This window comes from Aphelocoma coerulescens (genome assembly GCF_041296385.1).
Source record: "Aphelocoma coerulescens isolate FSJ_1873_10779 chromosome Z unlocalized genomic scaffold, UR_Acoe_1.0 ChrZ, whole genome shotgun sequence".
Taxonomy (NCBI): domain Eukaryota; kingdom Metazoa; phylum Chordata; class Aves; order Passeriformes; family Corvidae; genus Aphelocoma; species Aphelocoma coerulescens.
The window spans coordinates 68653193-68676687 of record NW_027184085.1 but is presented as its reverse complement, the minus strand read 5'-3'; the positions used below and the strand labels follow the sequence as shown (position 1 = coordinate 68676687).

Below are 23495 nucleotides of genomic sequence, written 5' to 3'. Positions count from 1 at the left end.
AACCTCCCTTACAGGAAAAGCAAAAAAAAAAGGTTACACTGACAAAGTAGTATTTCACAGAACTGAAACTTTAAAATTAAAACTTGCGCTTAAATAATTAGTTGGAATGGAAAATTAGTCAGAGGTCTAAAAAGTAATGTACTAATTAACACACATACTAGTATAAAATTTTCCTCACCGCTTCATGTGCTATCTCATTTTTTAGTAGCTGTGTTTAGGCAGATAAAGGGAGTCAAGAATTTATGCAAACATTTGTATTCTATGACCAGTAATTTTGTCTCTTTTAGTGTGAAATGGAATAAAAAGTAAAAATAGCCATATTCCAAGCCAGGTAGTCAGGTGTGCTACTCAAACTCACAAGCAGAGATTGTATTTTATAGCCACGCTCTCTAGCTGGCGAAAAACTGACCTCTGGCACAGGTTATGTCAATACAATATAATCACACGGTAATTAAACGATCAGTAAATGTGAATTTTCACACAAAATGAACATTTAAACAGAAAATATTATCAAATGTTCATGATCAATATTATCAGCAAATGTATTTAAAGAATTTATCTGGGCCTTGATCACCATCCAACTGCATTATCTGCCAACTCAAGAGTTGGCAGCCTGGTAGCAAGGGAAGGCAATTTGCAGCTCCAAGGTCAGGTCTTCTTTCCCCATCCTCTGATGAAATGGAATGAAGCCTAAAGACAATGTCAAAGATCTGATGTCCCATCTCCTCACCAACAATGAACACAGAACCTACAGGTTTGGCGTTTTTTTTTTCCATGCATACTGGACATACAAAAATGGGCACAAATCCGACCATTAATATATACAATGGCATCACCTCCCTGTAATATCAACCTACATGAAGAAATCAATGACTTCCAGGCACGATCTAATGGATATTGCCTTGTCACAGCACAGCTCATCTCTTTTGCTTCCCAGAACCTGACACAGTTAAAAAGGCAGTGCAGAACTGGAGCATTTTCAGTAACAGATGGTTTTGCAAGTATTTTATTTCAGTCCCTTATGCTAAAATATGTTTCTCATTACTCCTGGCTACAAGCAGACCGCATTTGCTATCCTCGTTTGCTACCCCTTTTTTCCTGTTGAAATGTACAAATATGGAAGTTTTGGAGGGGGGGGGTGGGCTGTGAGGATTTCAGAGTGTGTGTTTTACCATCCATCCTGGCGGGCAGGAGCACTCCCCGGTGACGTGGTGACAGACTCCTCCATTCTGGCACGGGCACCTCTCCTCGCACTGCGGGCCGTGCTTCCCGGGGGGACACAGGTCCTCACAGCTGTGCAGGGGGTGGGGACAGCACAGGCACTCGTTACCACAGGCCCCAGACACCTCTTTTACTGCTACCATCATTAGCTCTTCCAGCCAAAAGCGTGGAGCAGAGAGCAGTGTGACACACGGAGGGATGCACACCGAGTGTTGTGTGCGGTGTCCACGCAACAGATCTAAGGAAACAGACCTGGCATTCTAGGAATTACTCCTTCCCAAGCCGTTTCTTTATACTCAGTTTGGCGCTCATTCACTGCTGCTGACACAGCTCTGGAGTGACCAAGGCCAAACAACTCCATGTTTCAATGCCATTTTCCAAACCTGTGGCCAAACTGCTTTCGTGACAGCCACGCAGAACCCCCTGCTGCTCCTTTTCGTGCGTTTTTAACGGTCTGGGTCAAGGCTTCTTCTCTTGGCTGCCCTGCAACGTGGGTTTGCCCAAACCCGCTTACTCAACTCTTCAAAACTTTTAAACCCACCCCCCAAAAAATGACACAGCCGCTGCTTACAAGGCGCCGGTGTAGCCGGGGGGACACCTGCACTCGCCGGTGACGTGGTCGCAGGTGGCTCCGTTCTGGCACTGGCATTTCTGGTGGCAGTCGTTGCCGTAGGAGCCGGGGTCGCAGCGCTCCTCGCAGCGCCAGCCCTTGAAGCCCGCGGAGCAGTGGCAGGCCCCGGTGATGGGGTTGCACAGGGCCCCGTTCTTGCACTGGCAGCGGCTGCTGCAGTGGGGTCCCCAGTGGTCGCTGTCGCACGCTGGACGGGCAGAGGGAGAGAAGTGCAGCAGTTTTAGAGAGGTTTTTATGTTACAGCACGGGAGGTGCTGGGAGTCGATTGTACGGCAACGAGAAAAGAGGTATGAAATGGAAATAGGTATTCCTCCTTGGCCCTTGAGGCTTGTAGCAGGCAGGCCAGACTTAGTTTATGCAATTGATTCTTCTCGAGAAAAGCCAGCGTTACAAAACACGAGGCTGAGAAAAAAATGCAGGCTCGAATCCCTTAGTTCTGAAAACTCTTCATTGTGACTCTCCACCATCAAACTATGAGCTTCCCTTTACAGAGGGAAGTCTTGCTAACTTACAAAAAAGTAGCCTAAATCCACCAACAACTGTCTGAATCCCACAAGGAAGTTGCAAAGCTTGCTCGGTGTAGACTTACAATTTTGGACAAATCAAAGAATTCCTCCTTGTTCATGTAATTGCAAAGATTTCCTTTGCAATCTTGCAATATACTGATAGGGCAAAAGAAAACACAAAAAGCACCTCATCAAGCAATAGGAAATTAACAATTATATGGTTAAACTTCATCTGGATGTTACAAATTTGGGTATCCAAAGTGTCTTTACGATCATTCAAATCCATCTTTTCTTGTCTGCCCCAATGCATCCCATTAAAGCCCTATAAGCAAACCATTCAGAGGGTATTTCAGCATCAAAAGAAGAACTTAAGGAAGAAATTTTATCCTAAGAAACACAAGAGTCCTGTAAAGAGCCAGAAGATTAAGGTCACCTGGAGTTCAACAAGAATGTGTTAATCATATGGTCAAATGATCTGATTTTATTTTTATGTTCTGTTGATAACAGCAGCACAATGGGAAAGCTTCAATTGCAGCGACTGTGAGCCCAGGCTCTCCTCTTGAAGACTGACAACCATTGTTCTCCCAGTCTTCTCCTGGGGCAAGAAAGCCAGGCAGAGAACAGGCACACTTTCCTAGACTAATGCAAAGTAATTCAAGAATGCTCCTCAGGGTAGGAATTACTCAGCTGTAAGAGCTGTTCACCCAGGCTACACAAAAAAAAAAAGGAATTAGGGTCTTTTCAAGAATCTACTCCTTAAGGTTTTTTTTTTTTTTCCTAGGATAGGTCACTAGAACATGCATCCATAAATGGAGATATTGTGAGCACTTACACACAATAAAATAGAGAGCAACAGAAAGCAGTGTTATGTATTATAAACACCCAGCAATGCTGCTGGGCTGTAAGAACAACTGCCCATCTATTACTGGCCTCTCTCTTTAAAGATGTGTGCAGTTGTGGACAAACAACAGGTCTACAACAGTTTTGTAGTGCACTGCTGCCTACAACACACTGCATCTCTCCAGTTGCCTTTTGACATGATAACTTTCAGCATTATCGATGTCTGCACAGAGCAGAATGTGTAATCCTCATGCTCAACCAGTCAGGAAACTAGCTATTTTGGGATATATAAAAATACATCTATGGCTGTCGAGATGTCTGAGACAGTCACATGTTCTGTCATGAGTGAGCATAAAGCCCTAATTTTACTTTTTAATTTTTTATTTTTTTAATCAACACATTAGTCCAGGTTCAAATGAAAGTCTTCTTCCTTTCAGGCAAAATTTCGATTTCTGCCATTCTCCATGTAAAAATTAATTAATAAATAAATAAATTTAAAAAAACCCAACAAACAAACAAAGAAATCCCTGTCCAGGCATGTCTGCTAAACAGGAGAATCCAGACTGATTGTCCCACCACAACTGTTCCAGTGCAGAGCTCAGGCAAGGATGGAGGCAGCCAGAACATGCCCTCGCTACAAAGATGGGACTGGCAAGAGAAGATTTATTCTTGGTTGAAAAGTGAGAGAGTGAGAGGTTGTGTTCTTTCACCAGCTGCTAGGAATGGGGTATTTGGTGCAGCCAACAACACTGCTGCAGCTTCCTGAAGACTCAGTGCAATGAGTCTGAGAGCCACAGGGACCAGAAACTTCTCCTACCGAGCATCTGCCACTGCATCCAACACCCAGCCTCACTTGGGGAGCAGGTACTGCCCAGTGCATACCCATTAATTAGTTTCCTGGCATGACCTTCTCATTATGTTTGCAGGAGATCATTAAAATAAAAACACATCCTATGGCTGGCAAAGGATTCCCAGTCTCGGGACCATTCTCCTGGCAATGAGCAGTGAATAAGAAATATTGACTTTGCAATCTCTCATGACATTCCACCAGGACAGTGGTGGCCCCACCACGGTGCAGTTTTGCCCCAACCCCTTCACACAAGGCTTTGTCACCAGCCTTCCACCCACCTGTGACTTATGGGGAGAACTGTGGGGAAATGTGCAGGATTAAGGGGAATAAATAATAATACTGAACAAGACAGATAAATCAGGTCTTTCACCTCTATGTCCCCTGACTGACCATCACTAATATTCTGCATAGGAAATCAGAGTGATTTGTCAGAAACTGATGCTCAGTTTACTATTAGAAAAGAAGAAGGCAAAGGGTAGAAAAGTTTCCTGTAGCAAGTTTTGATTACTTTTAATTAGTTTTGGATCTTAAATTTACCAATTATTATATCAGACTATTTCTGCTGCTTTCTAGTATTCAAACACTGAGAAAGCTGTGTTGGAAGTCACACACATCTGCTAATTTGGTGGAATGGGAGAGTCTCTGTCAGGTTAGAGAGTGTCAGCTGGAGTTTAATGAGAATAGCTGTGCTGGCTGCACCAGGTCACAGGCACACATGCTCAGGGTACACACCACAGGCAGGCACACGTAAAAGCCTTAGACACTGATTTTCTGAACAGATCCAGAGCTGTAAATCATCTCTCTCAGCAAAAGGGGAAAGGGGAGCAATGCACAGAGACAAGAGCCCCGTGCTCAGAATTTCAGTACAAGGATGGTGCCTCTCAGCCGCAATCACTCCTGCAAAGTCTAAATCACTGAGAGGTGCAAACCCCAGCCAGTAAACCAGCATTAATTCTCTGTGTTGATCGTACAGAACTGGCTTACTGCTGTTCTGTCTTACACAGCACACCTTCTTTGCCTTTCACACGTTACATTCACCCTCAGGTTTTTATGTTTTAAACAGAAGAGTGAGTTAGGCTCCCTGTCAGCCTTTGCAGCAGATTCACAGTGTCCTTCCTGCCTTCACCTTATGCTGTAGGGGAAAACACAAAAGATACATAATCACCACTGTTAACACCATGGTATTAACGCCACATCTTCTTATATTTTTTATCCTTTTATGCATTTCCATTATCATCTGGGAATATCTTTTTTGTCACCACAGTAGGCCCTGTGCACATCACACAATGACACAGCCACAGGAAGGAGAACTTCGCTCTCCAAAGGCTGCTCAGCAAAAGCAGGAGTTCACTTCTGGAATAAGGGCACTGCATTGCAGGAATTCTGTTTAATATGAGCACTATGGTAAGAACCTTTAAGGCTATGCAGGTCTACCATGATAAAAATTCTTGCTGACACTGAGGGCCAAGTGACTTGAGAAACAGTGAGAAGCTCAAGGATTCAATGGTGAAAGAAAACCACCTTGGAGAAGAAACTGAAGCCTGTGATGAAACTGCTACCAATTTGGGGCCTTTTGTAGCATCTTTGAAGGTGTAAAGTTCTGTTGTATAGCATATGATTTCCTTGTAAAATAACTGTAATGCACATTGTTATTGTGCTGGGCTAAATGTGGTTTTATGCAAATGGTTTTTGTGATTTACAAACTGGGAACCCCAATACTTAATTTTTTCTTTTTAATGATTTTTTTTCTAACAATCTGGAACACGTGTGTAGAATTTGGCAACTACTTTATTGCTCGTTATAAACAAAAAAACACTTTTAACTAAATATGGTCACATGCTTGTAAGGTTTTTTCCCTGCTTTTTAAAAATGTTGATTTCATTAAAGAGCAACAAAAAGAAAAGTGCAAATAAGTCCCAGTTTATTCTTGACAAACCCACATGGATCACCTACAGTTCTGCACGTCTCTACAGGCTGGCTAATAAGGAAAAAAAAATAAGGCTATCAGACCAAGCCAAAGAACAGTTCAGAAGAAAAACCTCCTTAGAAACTCTAACTTGCAACTAGCTTTTAACTATGCCACAATTTCCCTTATACCTTTATACTCAAGCCAGACAATGTTTATTGCAATGCTATTTTTAAGGATCTTTTCTTTTTTTGCTATTGGGGAGGCAGAAGAACTACAGCAAAACTAAGATTTACTGTTCTTGCTGTCAGTTTTTTGCAGGTGTCTCATATGTAGTACCAAGACAACTAAATGAGATTTTCGTCTATCTTACCCATCTTTCTGCAAAACACATTGCAGTGTGTTCCTGGAAATACATACCACTGCTTCAAAACAGAGGAGATTCTTATCACTTCATTAGGCTTATGTATTTTTATGGTCTTTTAGAAAAACTGAAAAAATTCCCTACCAGAGACAGCAGGGAGTGAATACTCCCTCCCTCAGAATGCAATATTGTGAAGTATAAATTTAAAATAACCTAACACTGGCAAATACACATATTCCTATCTCTCTGCCCTCAAAGCTCTCGACATAGTTTCTTAAGAAAGTTGCAAGGAACTACAGCCTTTAGTAAGTGAAATGTGATTTCCCTTGCTTCAGCATGTAAAACAAACTGAAGATGCTGCTCCTAGCTTCGACATCCATTCCTTCCTCCCTTCCTTCCTCCCTTCCTCCCTTCCTTCCTCCCTCCCTTCCTCCCTCCCTTCCTTCCTCCCTTCCTTCCTCCCTTCCTTCCTCCCTTCCTTCCTCCCTTCCTTCCTTCCTTCCTTCCTTCCTTCCTTCCTTCCTTCCTTCCTTCCTTCCTTCCTTCCTTCCTTCCTTCCTTCCTTCCTTCCTTCCTTCCTTCCTTCCTTCCTTCCTTCCTTCCTTCCTTCCTTCCTTCCGTCCTTCTTTTTACTTTTGCTTCCTTCCTTCTTCCCTCTCTTTTCCCTTCCTTCCTGCCTTGTCACATCGAGGGCAACTCTAAATCTCTGTGCCATCCTTTGCATTCCTCCTTTGATTCTCAGATCTCCACTACCTTGTCCTTGCTCTCATGACCTTTATGGTCTGCCCTTCATCCATCAGTTTCACATTTACACCACCCAATGTGAGTAAAAAAGGCCAATACTGAGAAAATTTTGATTTATCCAAAGGAGTTCCCCACTGACAGTCTTGTTACTACAAAGAAGATTGCTAATCCCTGGACATGCCCCAAGGCATGGCTTCCAAGATCAACAGAAGGGAAATCCATTGATTCACTGAGCAAAAACCACAAAAATATGGATGTTATCACTAATCTATACTCACATCACCCCTACTGGAAAGTTTAGAGAGTATTCTTGAAACTACTCTCTGCTATTTCCATCTGGTTAGCTGCAGATCTAAATGGATGGCATTTGCTTCCCTCAGGATATTCCTGCAGCATAGGAAACAGATAATAATTCTCCCAACTGGAATTTAAGCTAAGTAAAAGTAAATTCCCGCTGATTTTGAAAGCTATAAATACTCAAAGTGTGTTTTAACTTTGACAAGATGCATGAAGCCCCGAGTGACATCAGCTTGTCTGTCAGCCTGGAAAGCAAGACAGCAAATGTGGAACATGGCAAACAGAAGTTTCAGAGATGAGTCAAAAAATCCAGGAAACAAAGCCAGCTACTCTGAAAACTAGAATAAAAACATCCTGTTGAAAACATTTAAAGTCTTATTTCATAAAACCATGGATTATTCTCCATGTAATTCTTTTTTTTTTTTTTTTTGCTCTGTTCTAGTCATCTCAAAATGCTATGAAAATATAGGCACATGCATATTAAAAAAACCCTTTTTTTACTTCAGCGAATCACTTGTAATAATTATAAAATTCCAATGTCTTTTACCAAAAGACCTACTTTACCTACATCCTAGACACAAAAATGCATGGAATTTTTTTTTTTTTTTTTCAGAATGCCATTTCTATTGGATCTGGAATTTTCTTTCAGTCTTTTGTTTCTATCTGATTGCATTTGTTATACTGTAGGCCTTTTACCCTGTGGCGTATTTTTCATTGTTACTTTTTGTTTCGTGTGTAAGAAAGGATTTTTATTCAAAATGCTAAGCTGAAATTTAATTCAGGGGTTTTTCTTGTTTACTTTATAAAAGCCTTTTGATCCGTGAAGTGGAAGAACAATGAAAATGTGTTTTTCAGATCTTATGAAAGACTGGAACTATATGCCTTTCACATGCCATAAATTTCCAAGACTCTTTAAAGTGCTTTGGACAGCAGAATACAAGGATGGATAATTGATAAGGAAAACACACACAGATGGTTGTTGGTGATCATTTTATCATGTTACTGAGATAAAACCCGTTAAAAATAATTATTATTATAGGAAAAATTTTAAGAACCTGCTTGTACCACATCCTGTCCATGACCCTGATTTTGCACAGATGTCCTTGTAGAACCATAAGTTAGCTTTTTTCCCCATTTTTAAATTTTTTTGCAATGACTTGAAGGTCATCTTAGGTTTTTTATTTTTTAAATTAGCACAAATGGTATCCTTCACATCCTTGAAAACCTACTTAGCGAGCCACTGAAAATATATAAGCCTGCCAATATATAAGGCAGATTGAAATTAAATCAGCACTAAAAATACTTATACACTGCTACTAGGAAAAAAACACGCCACAGACCTTATTAAAAAAAAATCAACTTAGGCAAACAGTAAAAATTACTGAGTTTCCAAAACGATGAAAAGCAGAAATGAAAAGTTTCTCTGGTCCAGAAAACATTCACAAAGCAATAAAACCATTACCATTTACTGGAATGCCTTCCTTTCAGTAAATCTCAACATAAGTAAATTTAATAACTTTTTTTTTAGAAAACAATTTTTTTGTTTCTAGTTTTGCTTAAAAACTGATACTGTAATTAAGCAAAATTCTGAGGCATGGCCGTGAAATCTATTAATTTCCCTAGAACTCCTAGACCAAAATGGTTCATAGGACAAAAAATACACTAAACGGAAGAATTTTATTATTTCAAATTCACAGTCATTTCTAGACAAGCAGAGGTGCTATGCAGCCCTGGAAATTTTGATGCCACCTACCACAGTAACACTCTACTGACTCTGTTAAAAATGAGGGTGATGGCAACTTCCATTAGTATCTGTTTTTCCTATTTGCACCTGATCTGATTTGCTGGTGGCTTAGTTTCTCAACTCAAAGATATTCAGCCTTGTTAGAGGAGAAAATGAAGTATTCAGCTGGAAAAACTGAGGAGAAGTCAGTCAGGGAAGTTACAGCAGCAGTAATTGCAGAAGAATTATGGGTAGTGAACATAGTGAAGACACATTAAATATGAACAGGTTAAATTTAAGATTGTTTATGACCTGCTGGCACTTTTGTTTGGGAGCTGGGCTGGGGGCTGTTCTGCACTACTTGAATGAGCTATTTCTCTACATGTTCCATAAAAGTAAATAGCTCTCTGCCAGGATACTCTGCAGTTTTGCCTGTGTGTTTACCAGCTCCCCAGTTCTGGGAACCAAGCCTTCCTAATGCAAGGATGTGGTTAAAACCAGAACTTATTTCTGCAGCCTGCTGGATGGCCTGGAAAACTCAGGGATGAGCTAACTCTCGAAGCACATCTTGCAAGCTCCATTAGTCAAAATGCTCTTGACAAAGAAAAAGGAAAGCAACGGCCAAAAAAAAAGCTCAGTTCAGGATTCTGTGCCATCAGGGTGTGCAAGGTGGTTCCAGGCACCTGCCTGGCAGCTGCACCACGGGGGCTGCCCCACTTGCAAAAGTCACACACCCACCTCTGCAGGGTTAAAGGAAATCAAGGGCTCCACTGGGAAACTGGCACTGCTCGTGGCTCACGTGAGTGTCTCACACACATTAATGCCAAGGGATCCAGTTTCTGCCACAGTCTGCATCTGCCAAGTCCCATGAAGAAAACAGCGAGATTTTCACGGAATTTGTGAACTTTACAAAACACCCACGGCCGTGAAGGAAATCTGATAGTAGCAGAGCTACTGTAGTTTAAAAGTTACCTTAAAAAGCCCATTTAAAGGTAAAGGTTTCTCTGAGATGCCAGCCTTAAACCTGCAGCTCAATGTATTAAGGAAAAATCCAATTTTCTTCTCATGCTTTACAAATCCCTGGAGACAAATTACGTCTTCATGGCAATTTTTCTACTCCCATGACTTCAGACTGTAGTCCCAATAAAGCTCTACTAATCAGCAACAGAATCATATTACAAATTAAAACCCAGTGATTCAAACAAATCTCAAGATTACTTCAGCACAACAAAAATGGAAGAATCCTATTCCCATTTTCACAAACAATTCTAACCATGCTTTGGTCATAAACCAAAGACATGCCATTCCCTTTTTCCTTTACCACTCAGGCCAGCTGGGGGGATCACAAGGCTACAACCACTTCAGACGAGTCAGTGTAATATTGATTTTTGCCTCTGCTCCAGCTTATCCAGAAAGTGTCCTATTGATTTTGCAGGAATTATTTGCGGACTGCTAGGCATGAGAAGAAAAACAAAGTGGATGTCCTGGTTGCTTTGTGGGACTCCACCTTAGGCTGGTTGTGGGTCTGAACTGCAAACACACTCAGAACTGACAATCAGGTTCATGTATTCTCTGTTATAGTAAGTAGTGTTGCAAGAGTGTGAGCAGAAAACAGGGAGAAAACATAAATTACAAATGTACAACAGGGTTTGATCATTTCCATGTCTATACAGACAACTATTACCACATGTAGCAACTTCTCAGAAGACTGTTCTATTCTCAACCTGTGGTCAGTCAAAAGCACCCTTAAAACAACCCAATCTGACACATGCCAGTTAAAAATTTGATAAAACATAAATCTAGTTTGAGAGGGAAAAGTTGTGTCAGTTTGTTTGTTCTTCAATAAAATCTATTTTTTAACCTATATTTAGGACTCTGTGCACTTTTGTAAATTTTGCCCTTGTCCCCAGCCCAGAACTGTCCAACTCATATTCCTGGAATTCTAGAGTATTTTTTCAGAGAGGATCTGACAGCTTGTGGATTGTGCTGATTCACTCACTCAACACATCTTCTGTCCACTCACTTGTCCTTACTGTTGTGTTCAATCAATAAATCTTTATTAAAATAAATTGTTTCGCATGACTGTCATCTCTCCCACTGGAATGGAAGTGTTCTGCAAAGGAGGGATCTCCTGATCCAAGTGGTGTATTCCTCTCAGATGGATCTACATTATCATAATCTTCTTTATCCACCTCCCACTGACTTTCATTGCAAGAAAACACGGCCTAATACATTCTATTTCCTTTAAATAAAAAGAAAAGATCTGGAAAAAAATTACACCTCACGCAGGAGATGCTCCCCAAGGAGAGATTATTTAATTAACGAAACTCCTAAGCCACCACTCAGTTTTCCCTCGCTGAAAAACAGATCCAATCCCGTTTTCCACTCAGTTGGGATGTAATTTTTTCAGAAAGGCAGAGGATGTGGTGGGGAGCAGAGTTATGGTCTGGGTTAGAATTGAGCACTGAAAAAAGACAGGCTCAGCACTCTGGTTAAACCTTAGGCCTCCTCTCCCTAAACTAAGAGCAGCCACTGACCTAAGCAATTTGGGAATTGGCAAAGAGTCATGGCAATAAGGAGGTAATGTTTGCTACAAAAGGAAATGGGAGTCACCCAAAAAATTTATTCCCTCCTGAGAAACCACAGATAAAAATCAGTCTGGGGGGTTGGCAGATGGACAGATGCTGCAGCAGGACTAAATCTGTTCTCAGATATTTGCAGATAAAATTCCTTTGTAAGGAGAATAAACAATTCTGACAGAGATAGGACAGCAATTTGGAAGAAAATGTTTAGTTCTGCAGATTTACAAAATGTTTGGTCCCTAGGTAGAACAGTTCCTTCCAACATGTCTGGGTCCATGAAAATGAACAGATGACTACATCTGGAAATTGGCCTAATACCTCACACTTTGAGGATAACATCTCCTTTTCAGTCAGGGCATCCTATCTGGTCATCAGCAGCCATAAAATCCCTGAACCTTTGCCTTACAAAAACACTGGCCTGTCTTTCAAATATGGTTCCACCATTCAGTTAAGTTATTAAAATGTTTGTTTGATGGACATTATTACAGTAGGGCAACTTGTATATATTCCTACTGAATCAATAACTTGTTATGTAAAAAAAAAAATTATTAAAAAAGCACAGATCTTTATTTTGTATCATTGTACCTTTCTGTTAGTAAAACTACAGCCAAGCTGGGGATCATGCAGAAAATACAACTAAAGGCAGAATATCACAATCTTTTATGTAGGGCAAGCAACAAGAAAGCTCAGAAAGCCAAACCCCTCTCACTTACTATCCTTCCAACACTACCCACTGTTCTTCAATTCAGTTTGGCCTGTGCTGTAGCTCTTCAGATAAGGAAATCATGGACTGATAGCAACAAACGTCAGCTCTCAAGCTCAGAAGGACAACTGAATCAAATCAGCAACTTTCTTCAGTTTGTCCACACAGAACGTGATAAATCCCAGAACAAATGTTCCTGTAGCACATGCACAGAAATACCCCTTCCTCAGCCTACCTCAGGGCTACTCCAGTGATCCCAAACAAATTCTGGCAGTTCCAGGTAGCCCTAACATCACACAGGAGCCTTTAGAGGATCACCAGCCTCTGCAGAGATCTCTGCTCAAAGGTACACAAACTAAAGGTATGGAAACAAAGGTTCTCTCAGCTTTGGCCCCCAGTGAAGCCACCCCAGGAAGTGGTTTTGCTACTGAGGCTGCTGTGACCTGCAATCAAAGGCAATCAGCTGAGGAAGAAGCAGAGGAAAAGAGCTGCACATGTACTCAGAGTGAATTATACCACTCAGGTTAGAAAAATGGACACAGAAACCCTGTGAGAGGAAGGGTTCTTTCCAAAGGCAGATTTAGAGGTTCCTGTCTCATCTAAAGCACACTTTCAGACTCGAAAATCTCAATAAATAACAGTACTTTTGCAATCTGTGCTGTCTACTGATTCACATTTCTTCTGCATGTTTGATTAGTTACAGAAGAGCTCAATACATAAGGTTTTCAGAAAGAAAGATAGCATGTTTTGACAATTTATTTTGACAATTCAGTACATTAGATTAAGATCAAGTCTTACACGAACACTCTGTCATGAAAGAACAATGGCTCTTTCAGTTTTATGCCTTATGCAAAACTTGGGTGTTTCTTTAGAGCTTGATATGAATCCTATATAAGGATACACAAAAAATTACACAACAAATGTAGTAGGTAATTTCAAAATGGTTAAATTCTTCCCCATGCCACCAAATATGCTGCTGGAACAACAGATCAGTTCCAGATGAACTATGACAGCATCGTGTTTGAAAATTAAGAAAAAAAAATTCCCTATTTTTTTAAAGGAAAAGTAAGTGAGAGTTGTTACTTTCATAGGAATAATGTACTAAGTAAACTAGCAGTGTAATATCTTTGCAAGACATCCAGCTCTGGTTTGTTTGTTAGAAATTTATAAGATCTATGAAATTTAAACAATACATACAGTTGTTTTTGTTGTTGCCTAAAATATAATTCCTTTCAGCTGGACAGTCACTAGCAGAGACCCACCTTGAACTTGACTGTAACGAAATATGTGGTTTTATGTTAGGCTCAAAAATACACTTTTAAACACCTTACAAAGGGAGACACAAGGATGGAATAAATAATTATAATGAATTGAAAGTCACTCTGAGAAACTGCATTTCAGCCAAAGGGAAGAAAAGATAAGGATTTGTGGTCTGCACAATTCTGCTCCTCTCGTCTCCTGCACATGCTCTTATGGCAAAGGGACAGGAGAAGAAAGTGGGAGAAATTTGACCAGAGTATAATGGAAAGACACTGAGAGTTCAGGGAATGAAGAGAGAAGGGAGAAAATGGACCAGTCAGTGACAGAGTGAAAAAGGAGGACAGAGTTGTTAGAAAGGCTTTGCTCATAGCTTTTAAATGTCACCTGGCACCATCAAACTTTGCACATTACTAAAATAAAAACTCTGAGATTTTCTTACATGTAAAATAAAATTATGTCTTTACTCCAGATTCTGTGCTATCTGCATGTTTCTGAGCACAAAAAAAAAGCTCATGAGTGCTGCTACATGGGAACACTGTTTGCAAGTAAATGAAGAAAAATCAGGTTACACAGAGTAACCTGATAACTCAGAAAAAAGCCCTGATCAGAGAGCAGAAGCCCAAGCACAGAACTGATGATTATCTGTCGAAAAGAGAGGACAACACCATGGAAAGAGTATGAGACAGGCAGAAGCAGGTGAAAACTCACCACTAGAGCAGTTGGGTCCTCCCCAGCCAGGCTCACACTGACAGGTGTTGGGAGCAATACAACGGCCATGGACACATTTATCAGCACAGTGAGCTGTCAGAGAAGGAAACAAAAAAACTAGTTAGAGAACTCCTACCACTCGGAAAAATACTCTTTAAAATATTCTAAAATAGTCCTAACCCAGTTGTTTCGTCTCTCAAGTATCCCTTTTTAAAAGCAAAATAAACATCAGTGTAATAGCGTGTGGTGGCATCTCTCAGAAATGTATTTTGCTTCAGTCTCTTCTACTTCTCCTAAGTTTGAAGACTCCAGCTAAAACTGTGTTGGTATTACTCAAATACTTCTCAGGAAACTGTCCAAATTTAATGAAAAAAGAGTCAGAGTATGATCCAGGTTGGAAACCCATCTGACCGTGGTCCTGGGCAAGAGGCTCTTGATGGCCCTGCCTGAGCAGGGAACTTGGATGGGATGACTTCCACAGGTCCCTTCCAACCTCAACCATCCTGTGACTCTCTGAAGCAAACCCTCATGCCAAGAAAAAGAAGGGAACGTCAGCAGGCATCCAAAGAAATGCTCTTTTGCAACAGCATGGGTAAAATATGATTTGTAACGCACCAGTATTCTAATATCAATTTTTTCAAAATGATTGCACAGCTCAATTGAAGGATAAAGAAACAATGACAGTGATTAAAGTAACGCATGAGATACAAACCTTATGATTCACTGCAACCTTTATTCTAAGTGCTAAACAGGGCTGCCTGAAATTTATTATTTTTTCTCTTTTTTTATGATTTGCAAGCATGTTTCTAAGTTAAGTCTCACTTCAAAACACACCTTTTGTTTGAAACATCTAAGAAAAAGTTGAAATGGCTTTGACATCCAGAATTATCAATGACAGAATATAATACACCCAAGACAAAAAACCTCTGGCCAGCAACAATTTGCTGGCATCATATTAATCATGAAATACCCCTGACTTTCCAAAATATATACACTGTAATAACTTCCTTGTACTCTGAACAACAATAAAACTTAAAAAATGTGCACAGGATGAAATTTTTCTTTGTACCAACATTTCCAGAGAAACTAAAGCAGAAATCTGACTGCTATACCAATGAATACAAAGTTAACAAGGGGAAAAAGAAAAAGTGGATGTTAATTAGAAGTTTAACGGGGCTACATGTGAATCACTACAGTTCTGAATGGATTGAAGATGTTCTGGAGTAATTAGGTATCTGGGTAAAATACTTGCAAATGTTCTGGGTTTTTTCCTAATTAAAGATATGAAGCAAACACATTGGTCATCTTTACATTTAGTGTGTCCAAGAAAAAGGAAAACCACACAAAGATCAGTCATATATAAAATAAAAATCTTTGATTATACCGGATCCTAGCCAGTAACTGCTTATTTTTACAGCCTTTAGTTTTCATTCTCAACTTTTATTTCTAACAAGCTACTTTTCAGATGTGCACTGAAATTATCTTAATTAGAAATCAGCTGGGACAACAATAATTTTGATGTTTGATGAAGCAAGGCATTAACACAAAGCGCTGTTGTCTATTTATTTATTGTGGAAAGACTGAGTTTAAATAATACATCGCAATTTTCCATTAGTCTTGTAACTTGATGTGAATCACTGGTATCTTTGAAGATTCTCTCCTAGTTAGTGCTGCCTTGGGCACTGAGGCTCTCCACAAAACAAATGTGTAAAAAACCTTGCCAGCAAACCGTGAGGCAACAGGAGGTCACTGTAAACATGCAGTGTGTGCACTTGTATGAATAACCCAGGGAATGCAAACATGCTCGGCCCAAATTTCTGAGCACTGAGCCTTAAATACAACAAGGCCATGCTCCACCACCTCCTCAGTGAGGAAGCTGGAACAGAACACAAAAATAAAGAAGTTGCAAGAAACCAGACTATCTCCTTGCACAGACCCACATGCCACGCTGAGCACACAGATCCACGCTCTGGATACACATAAAAACCTGTTCCCTAACCAAAAGGAATTATTCTCCAGACACCTCTTGGGCTAACTGATTCTTGGCAACTGAATCCTACACCTGTAAGAGACATCACAGGTAAAAAATTATTGCAGTGGACCAGGGGATGGGAGAACCAAAATTTACTACACAGAGCTACAAAGAGGTGAAGTGAGGACAACATGAAAAGCCCCTAGAAGGAGCTGGAAAGACATGAATGACAACAGGAACAGAAAAACTACTTTCTCTTGGTTTTCTATGGAATTGTTGGACATGGTATTTAAAAAATACTTACATACAAGGGCAGGTGAAAAACTTAACATGAAGGGTTTTTGTATATTGCCCAGTGTGAAGAAACACCAAAAACTCCCAGGCAGCAATTGCCATGTTGTCTTTTTTTGCAAGGGAAAGCTCAATTATTGTATGAAAAGCAATCTGGGGTCACTCTTGCACACTTGCTTTTACATCTTATTTGCCATTTTCTTTTGTGCCTTATTGTTTCTTCAAGATCTTTTCTACACTCTTGCTTCATTATCTGATGTTAAAAGAAAACTTGAAAAAATGTATTTTTATCTTTAATGGAAGTTTATGCATGCATTTTAGGATCTGTTGCTTTTTCACTTTGAACAGCCAGCCATAAATCAGCTGAAATTGAAACATTTTCACTGTAATTATGCACATGAAGTAAATGACTGCAAGGTTTAACTTCAACTTCCTCCAAATCATTTAAAACAAGCATTTATGGTGGGGAAAAAAAATAAAATATCTATTGGACTACATTATAAATATGTTTTCTCAAATAAATCCTTCCCTTCTTTACTGTATGCTAGAACATACCCTTTGGTTGATCCTTTTTTCCTGTGCTTGATGGCTATTTGCTACTAAAATGAGTAATACCCAGTTATACCTTAACACAGATGGTTCATTTTCTATTTCATGTCTTGAGGAAATTCAACAGGCATAGTTCTCCATTAAAGTTCTTAGAAATGTACTACAGTGTTAGAAACCATGTTAAGTTAATGTTCAAGCTGCCAGGAACAATCAACCATTGCTTGTGTGTCCATCTACAAGAAATACACTAGAACATGTCTTAAAACCTTTGAAATCTTTCCAGAAACATGCTAAAAAAAAAAAAAATTGCACTTTTTGGAAAAGTTTCTAGTCTGTAGCTAAAATATGCCAAATCTCCTAGGGATTGCAACTGATATTAGCACACAAGTGGCAGGAAATTCTTTGGAATAAATAAGAAATTTAGTCAGTCACTCAGCCTGGGGTGGAGTTGCTAAGGCCAGGAGTAAGCTCCTTTACAGAACTTCACGGAATTATTGTTCTGCCTTTGTATCTGCATAAAAACTGCATTCACATCACCTCAGAAAGACCATCAGATCTAAACACTGATACATGTACCAAAATTTTTAAGAGCAAAAATAACAACAATAATGAGGTCCAGTTAGCCTGCTGTTCTACACAGGTACTGTCAGTAGTGAAGACAGAGATCAGAAACTTGTACATGACTTATATCCTCTATGAACAGGAGTTTCATGAGGACAGCACCAAGCACTTTTTGTTAGTGACAGTTAATTATTAATTACTAACATATCTACACTCTTCTAAAACAGTCCTAGTACTGACCAGATATAATGTTGGATTTAAAATTAAAATACCATTGATTTCTTGTCAACCCACCTGAAGACAAAATGAAATGGCACAACTAATAAAACACAGATTCCTATTATTTTTGAGAAGAAGCAACGAAATTTCAATTCATACAATGTCGAGCCATACCAAAATCATCTACCAGGAGACTTTTCTAATTTACCTTTGCAAACTGAGAAGTCAAATAAAGGAACAAACAAACAACAGAATATCAACAGCACCACAAAGATTTTAGCCTTTTAGAGGCATCTTACATCCTCCACTAAGTAAACAAAATAATCCACACTGCATGGAAAATAAAACTACAGTAATGGAAATGCTCCAGCTGGAGACCATGAAGACTGAAGGTCTCTCTCTACCTTCCAAGGTCAAATAAATGCAAACTCAGCTACACTGAAGGATGTGCATTTTCACATAAGTTAAGGTCTGAGGCATTCCACAACCACTTCAGAAGTCAGAGCAGATATGTCCTGAGTATCAGCATCTGGCATATTCTCATGAAATAACAGGAGGAATTAGTATGTCCAGTGGGATTTGAATTTTTCAGGTTCTGAGTATCATTGTGTTAACACAAATGAATTTACTACACGTGCTATAGCTGTGTAAAAGCTGTAGTCAAACAAGAGAATCATCATCACACTTCTCATCGCAGGATGAGTCAAACTGTAACACACCTCAGAAAGTATTCTACCTAATGAAAAAATTAAATATCATTATTCATACATGCTGTATAATAACCAAATGTAGTCAGAAATTGGTCCTTGTCAGTCTAACACATACATACTGCAAGCAAAACAGGCTAAAATCATTGCCAATCTGATATCAGATCTATCAATTAAAAAAAAAACCCACATTTTGACCTTGCTTTTGCACGTGCAGAAAATGTTTTGAATCAAAGCTGTATTTTCACATTCCAGGACATAAAACATGCTGTCAACAAATACCATTTTAAGACCTCCCTAGGTCTGTACAAGGCCACACAAGAAAGAGAAAGAATTGAGCCAAGGTTGCCACCAGACTCCAGACACAAATTTTCCCAATTTTGGGTAAGATGAGGAGACAAGGGTGTGTGCCACCTAAAAAAGGTGGAGCTGAGACCTCCAAACAGTTGTTACAGATCTCTGTATCTCCAAGAGAGGTTCACCATGAGAATCTCCTGGGGTCTGCTCCAAGGAGAAAAAACTTCCATTTCCCTCCTGGTTTTAAACCTTGTGTTTATTTACTGTGTTGGAAAACGCACTGATGCTTACACTGTGCATTTTCCACATGATCATTAGTTAGAATCACAGCAAGGCTGGCCACTTAGACATCTGAAATCCAATCATCCTGCCATTTGTATATGCACAACCCCAGTTGGGTTCAACAAGAGCTGCACATGCATCACTGACGAGAAACTGAGCTCCTGTAACTCAGCCTCCACAAGTCACTCATCACAGGGGAGTCACACACCAGCACAGTGATGGATGTATGGAACTTCAAAGCCAAAAAAAGACTGAACTTACGGACACACATGTCCCTGCTTTCATAGAATCCAGGGCAGCACTGGGATTTGCGCCTGTACATCGTTTTTTCACCATGTCTGTAGGCGGTACGGTAACTGATCCTAAAGAAAGGAATGAATGCTTGTCACATACCTTGCTTCAGAAACAAGACAGGATATATATACCCTTACACATTTTAAAAAAACATTCAGGTGAATGTCATAGGAAAAGAAGAGAAAATGCTCAAAGTGGTCTGGATTTATCTGGTCCTGAGTTCAAGAGTCCAAGGGGTTCCCCGACATGCCTTAGGTTCCTTGGTGGTCAGAAAGCAGGAAAAGAACAGGGACTTTTTCACTTGTGATGGTTCATACTTATGGGCATATTGCTCTGAGGAAAATGCTCTTTGCAGATGTCACCAGTTTTTAATCATTCACCCCTTGCTTGCTTTCTGCTTGCACAAGAAGTTTCCTTTAACAAATCTTTTTACTTTCATTTCAAGAAGGATACACTTTCCTGTGAACAAAAGGAATAAGGGGTCTCTCATGATATTTCTGAACAAATACACCTTGCAGGGTCTGGAGATTTTAGTCTTCCCCAAGCTGTTTGTTTTCTGTTAGCACTCCATGGGATGGTACACCCCAGCCTGCTAATAAAACATATGTGACATTGCTTGGACAGACATTTTCCACGTGACAGAGATCACAGCAATTAGACAGGCTGGACACTACAGCTAAAAAATCCTACATATCACGCCTGATTTTGAATCAAGAATCCCAACAATATCAGCAGATTGACAATAATAAGATTTATACATCACCTGTGTCGCGTGCACTTGAACCAGTTTAGGATGTCAGTGCAACTGGTGTAGTAAATCTGATCAAAAGGATGTGGATATGACTCTTGCACTGTAACTGAGTAACTGGGGAGAGACAGAGAGAGAAAAGGGAGATCATCAAACAAGTCCTTTTAGTACAGTCTCATTTAATTAGGTCTTTTACAGAATCTTGTTACAGAATGGAGTAAATATAACAAAATACTCCTGTGCAACAAATTCACACTTGCAAGCTTGCAAAAAAAAATAAACATGCAGAGAGTCATCATGTTCCTACTGTGTGACACATTTGATGAAATTCTACTACTTGACATTTACAGACAACTAATGTATGCCTAAAATTTTTTAGAACCAGAACACCTATATCTCAAATAAGAAGCAAATGGAAGTAGTGTGTAGTATGTGTTCTCCTGTGCAAAGTTTTATTAATGCGACTGGATAACTGGACAACTCATTAAGGAGACAGAAAATAAGGTTTCTTCTCATATCACTCAAAATGGAAAAATAGAAAAATAGGACTTTCTGAGAAATTTCTTGTAAAAACTGTATCTGTGCCTATAGGAAGACATCCACTGCATTTAGATACTAAGTGAATGTTAGCACAGAAATACACCTGAGTAGTAATTACTGAAAAATGACATAACAGTCATACCACCAAACAGTCTATTCAGCAATCAGAAATTAATAAATATTAAAGACCACACTTTATGACTGCACTTTATTTTGCTTACTGGATAATTTTTAACAGAGAACCACCCATATCACACCACACCCCCAGAAATACTATAAGAAATACTACTATTATTTTTTGCCAAATTACACAGCTATACAGTGTCCTAGAAATAAATCTACGCTGAGAGCCTCCAAAGCTGTCAGCAGGGCAAGAGGAGCATGTCACAAAAGGGGAAAATATTGAATCATCCTAGAAAACTCTTTGAGAGGCTGTTTGTGCTGGCAGCCAGTCCTGGATTGCGCAAGGGAGTTTGAAAATACAGGAATGCGTGGCCAGCTCCTGCAGCAGGACTGATTCCCAGCACCAGCCAAAACACTTCATAGCCTGCCCAGCTCTCCCTCACTTCCACTCACACCCTCTCTGACCCCTGAGCACCCACTCAGGGTGACAGCCACAGTCTCCTCCTGCTACTGTCACCATTTACCAGGGGAAGCACATCCAGACCCACACACCCCTAAATGCACACACCCTACTCACTGTCTTCCTGCATGAAGGCAAGCATCCCTAATCCACCCAGCTGTCCCAGCCCAAGACAATATCAGGGGGATGCTGGTGCTTGCCCGAGGCAGGGCATGCTCTACCTCTTCTTGCAGTTCATTTGTAGAGAACATTTTAGTACTGACTGAGGTTTATTTAAAGCGTACAACGCTGCCAGTGACAGTGGCAGTCAGAAGCTTGTATCTGGGGCTTTCCTCTTTGGTACTTGTGTCCCTTTGTCACCTTCTCTGGGCAGCAGCGTGAATGTTCCATTAAGTTTATTTGGAGTCCTACCCCATTTCTGAGACACAGCAGAAGCAGGAAAAAAAGTTCATGCAACAAAATGGTCATGCTTGCTAGATGCCTTTTTAGGTGTATTTTCCTTCTGCAGACTCTGATTAGCTTCTTTGATAACACATGATGCAGTGTAAATAGTGGCATTTGGGGTTTCTTTCCCGTTTTGCTTTCGCTGTGTTGTAGCTTCCCCCAAAACCACTTTTATCTACAAAAACTGTAAACAAAGCACACACAGTGTAGGACAGTATCCAGTAAAACTGTAGACAAATGCCTGACTACTGTAAACAGATATTTAATACGGCGACTAGTTCATATACACATTGTGGTGTGAACTGTACACAACAGCTGGTGCAGAGGCGCCAAATGCTTCACATGCAGCTGAGATAAATTCCCGAGGGAAGTCCTCAAGTGTTTTTGTTTTGTTTTGGTTTTTTTTTAAAGAGAGAGACTTTATGAAAAAGTAAATACGAGTTTCAACTTTCTTTGTAAAGATTCAGCCACAACAATCACAAATGACTTACAGCAGCACTCCCCATGACTAAGCATAGAATACAGTTTACATTAAGTGCAGGAAATACTGATGTCCTCGAGTGAACTGTGAAAATTAGACTCTCTCATGGACCAGCTGATCAATTACAGGCACAACAGTTATAATGAGACCAGGAGTCTTGTTTTCACTATCATAGCCTTTACACAAGGAAAGAAGTTCAGCAGATGCTTGAGGCCCAACCTCTCCTACCCACTGTGGCATTTTGCAATTCACATGAAATTGGATGAACAAAAAGATCAACATTGATGATGAATTTCATTTTGCATGTTATAAATTTTTGTACCTCATCAAAATAATTAAACAACAAATCTTAATTCAGATCCTGCGAGTGCTGAACAGGAGAGAATCAGCATAATCAAATTTGGCCGAATTCCAATATGGTTAATTATATTTTGCATATGTAAAACTTCTTTTCACTTAAATTGGAAAGAGCTATTTTTACTCACTTCGTGTACCCAGATGGTTGTGTAACATTGCTGGTACCACTGTAGTGTTTTTTTGCATCCTAACCCCCACTGCAAAGATGACTGCATTTCAGCCCATTGTTAAATAGTCTTTTACTTATCCATGAACTCATCTGCCCATGCAGTACAGTGAAGTTTTCCTCCCATTTCCTAACTCAACACAAAACCTTTCAAAAATCTGAAGTGTGCCAAGTAAAGCAAAGCAAAATTATTACATCAGAATTTGCGTCATTTATTTTTCCAAAAGGAAAGTATTACCTTTCCCAGTGGCTGCACACATTGGGATCTTCCAGATTCAAACACCAAGCTGAACTCATCCAATGGTACAGGAGTATGACAGGGAAGCGAAAAAGGGAGTTGAAATGAAGAACCATCTTTCCAAAGAGATGACTGTAAGAAAAAAAAAAAAAAATTATAATACATTAATAATATCGTGCAGAATATAAAGTAGCTAATAATGTTGACCCATCTATAATCAACCTAAAGGAAGGGGTACTTCAAGGAACACACACTGCTTGCGCAGCAGCAGCAATATCACGCCCATTTTGGAAGAAGAACCCAAAGGGAGCAGCTTCACACGAGGCCAGCTGGTCAGAGGTCCCAGTGTCCTCCCCAGCTGCAGCCACCCAGGCTGGGTGTGCTCAGCCAGGCTCTGCCCACTCTGACTGCAGAGCTGCAGTTTGGAATAA

The 23495-nt window shown here is 40.0% G+C and overlaps 1 protein-coding gene across 3 annotated transcripts in view; it reads right to left on the bottom strand.

Annotated features, from left to right (window-relative positions):
• MEGF10 (multiple EGF like domains 10) overlaps positions 1 to 23495 on the bottom strand; it is an 86665-nt gene that overhangs the window by 44588 nt on the left and 18582 nt on the right. For all 3 annotated transcript variants that reach the window (XM_069001496.1, XM_069001495.1, XM_069001497.1), the window contains 6 exons: positions 23065 to 23196; positions 20271 to 20372; positions 19475 to 19575; positions 14336 to 14428; positions 1793 to 2039; positions 1173 to 1293 (listed from right to left, as the gene is read on the bottom strand). In XM_069001496.1, the coding sequence (XP_068857597.1) occupies positions 1173 to 1293; positions 1793 to 2039; positions 14336 to 14428; positions 19475 to 19575; positions 20271 to 20372; positions 23065 to 23180 (780 nt within the window). In that variant the 5' untranslated portion in view covers positions 23181 to 23196. The remainder of the gene's footprint in view (positions 1 to 1172; positions 1294 to 1792; positions 2040 to 14335; positions 14429 to 19474; positions 19576 to 20270; positions 20373 to 23064; positions 23197 to 23495) is intronic.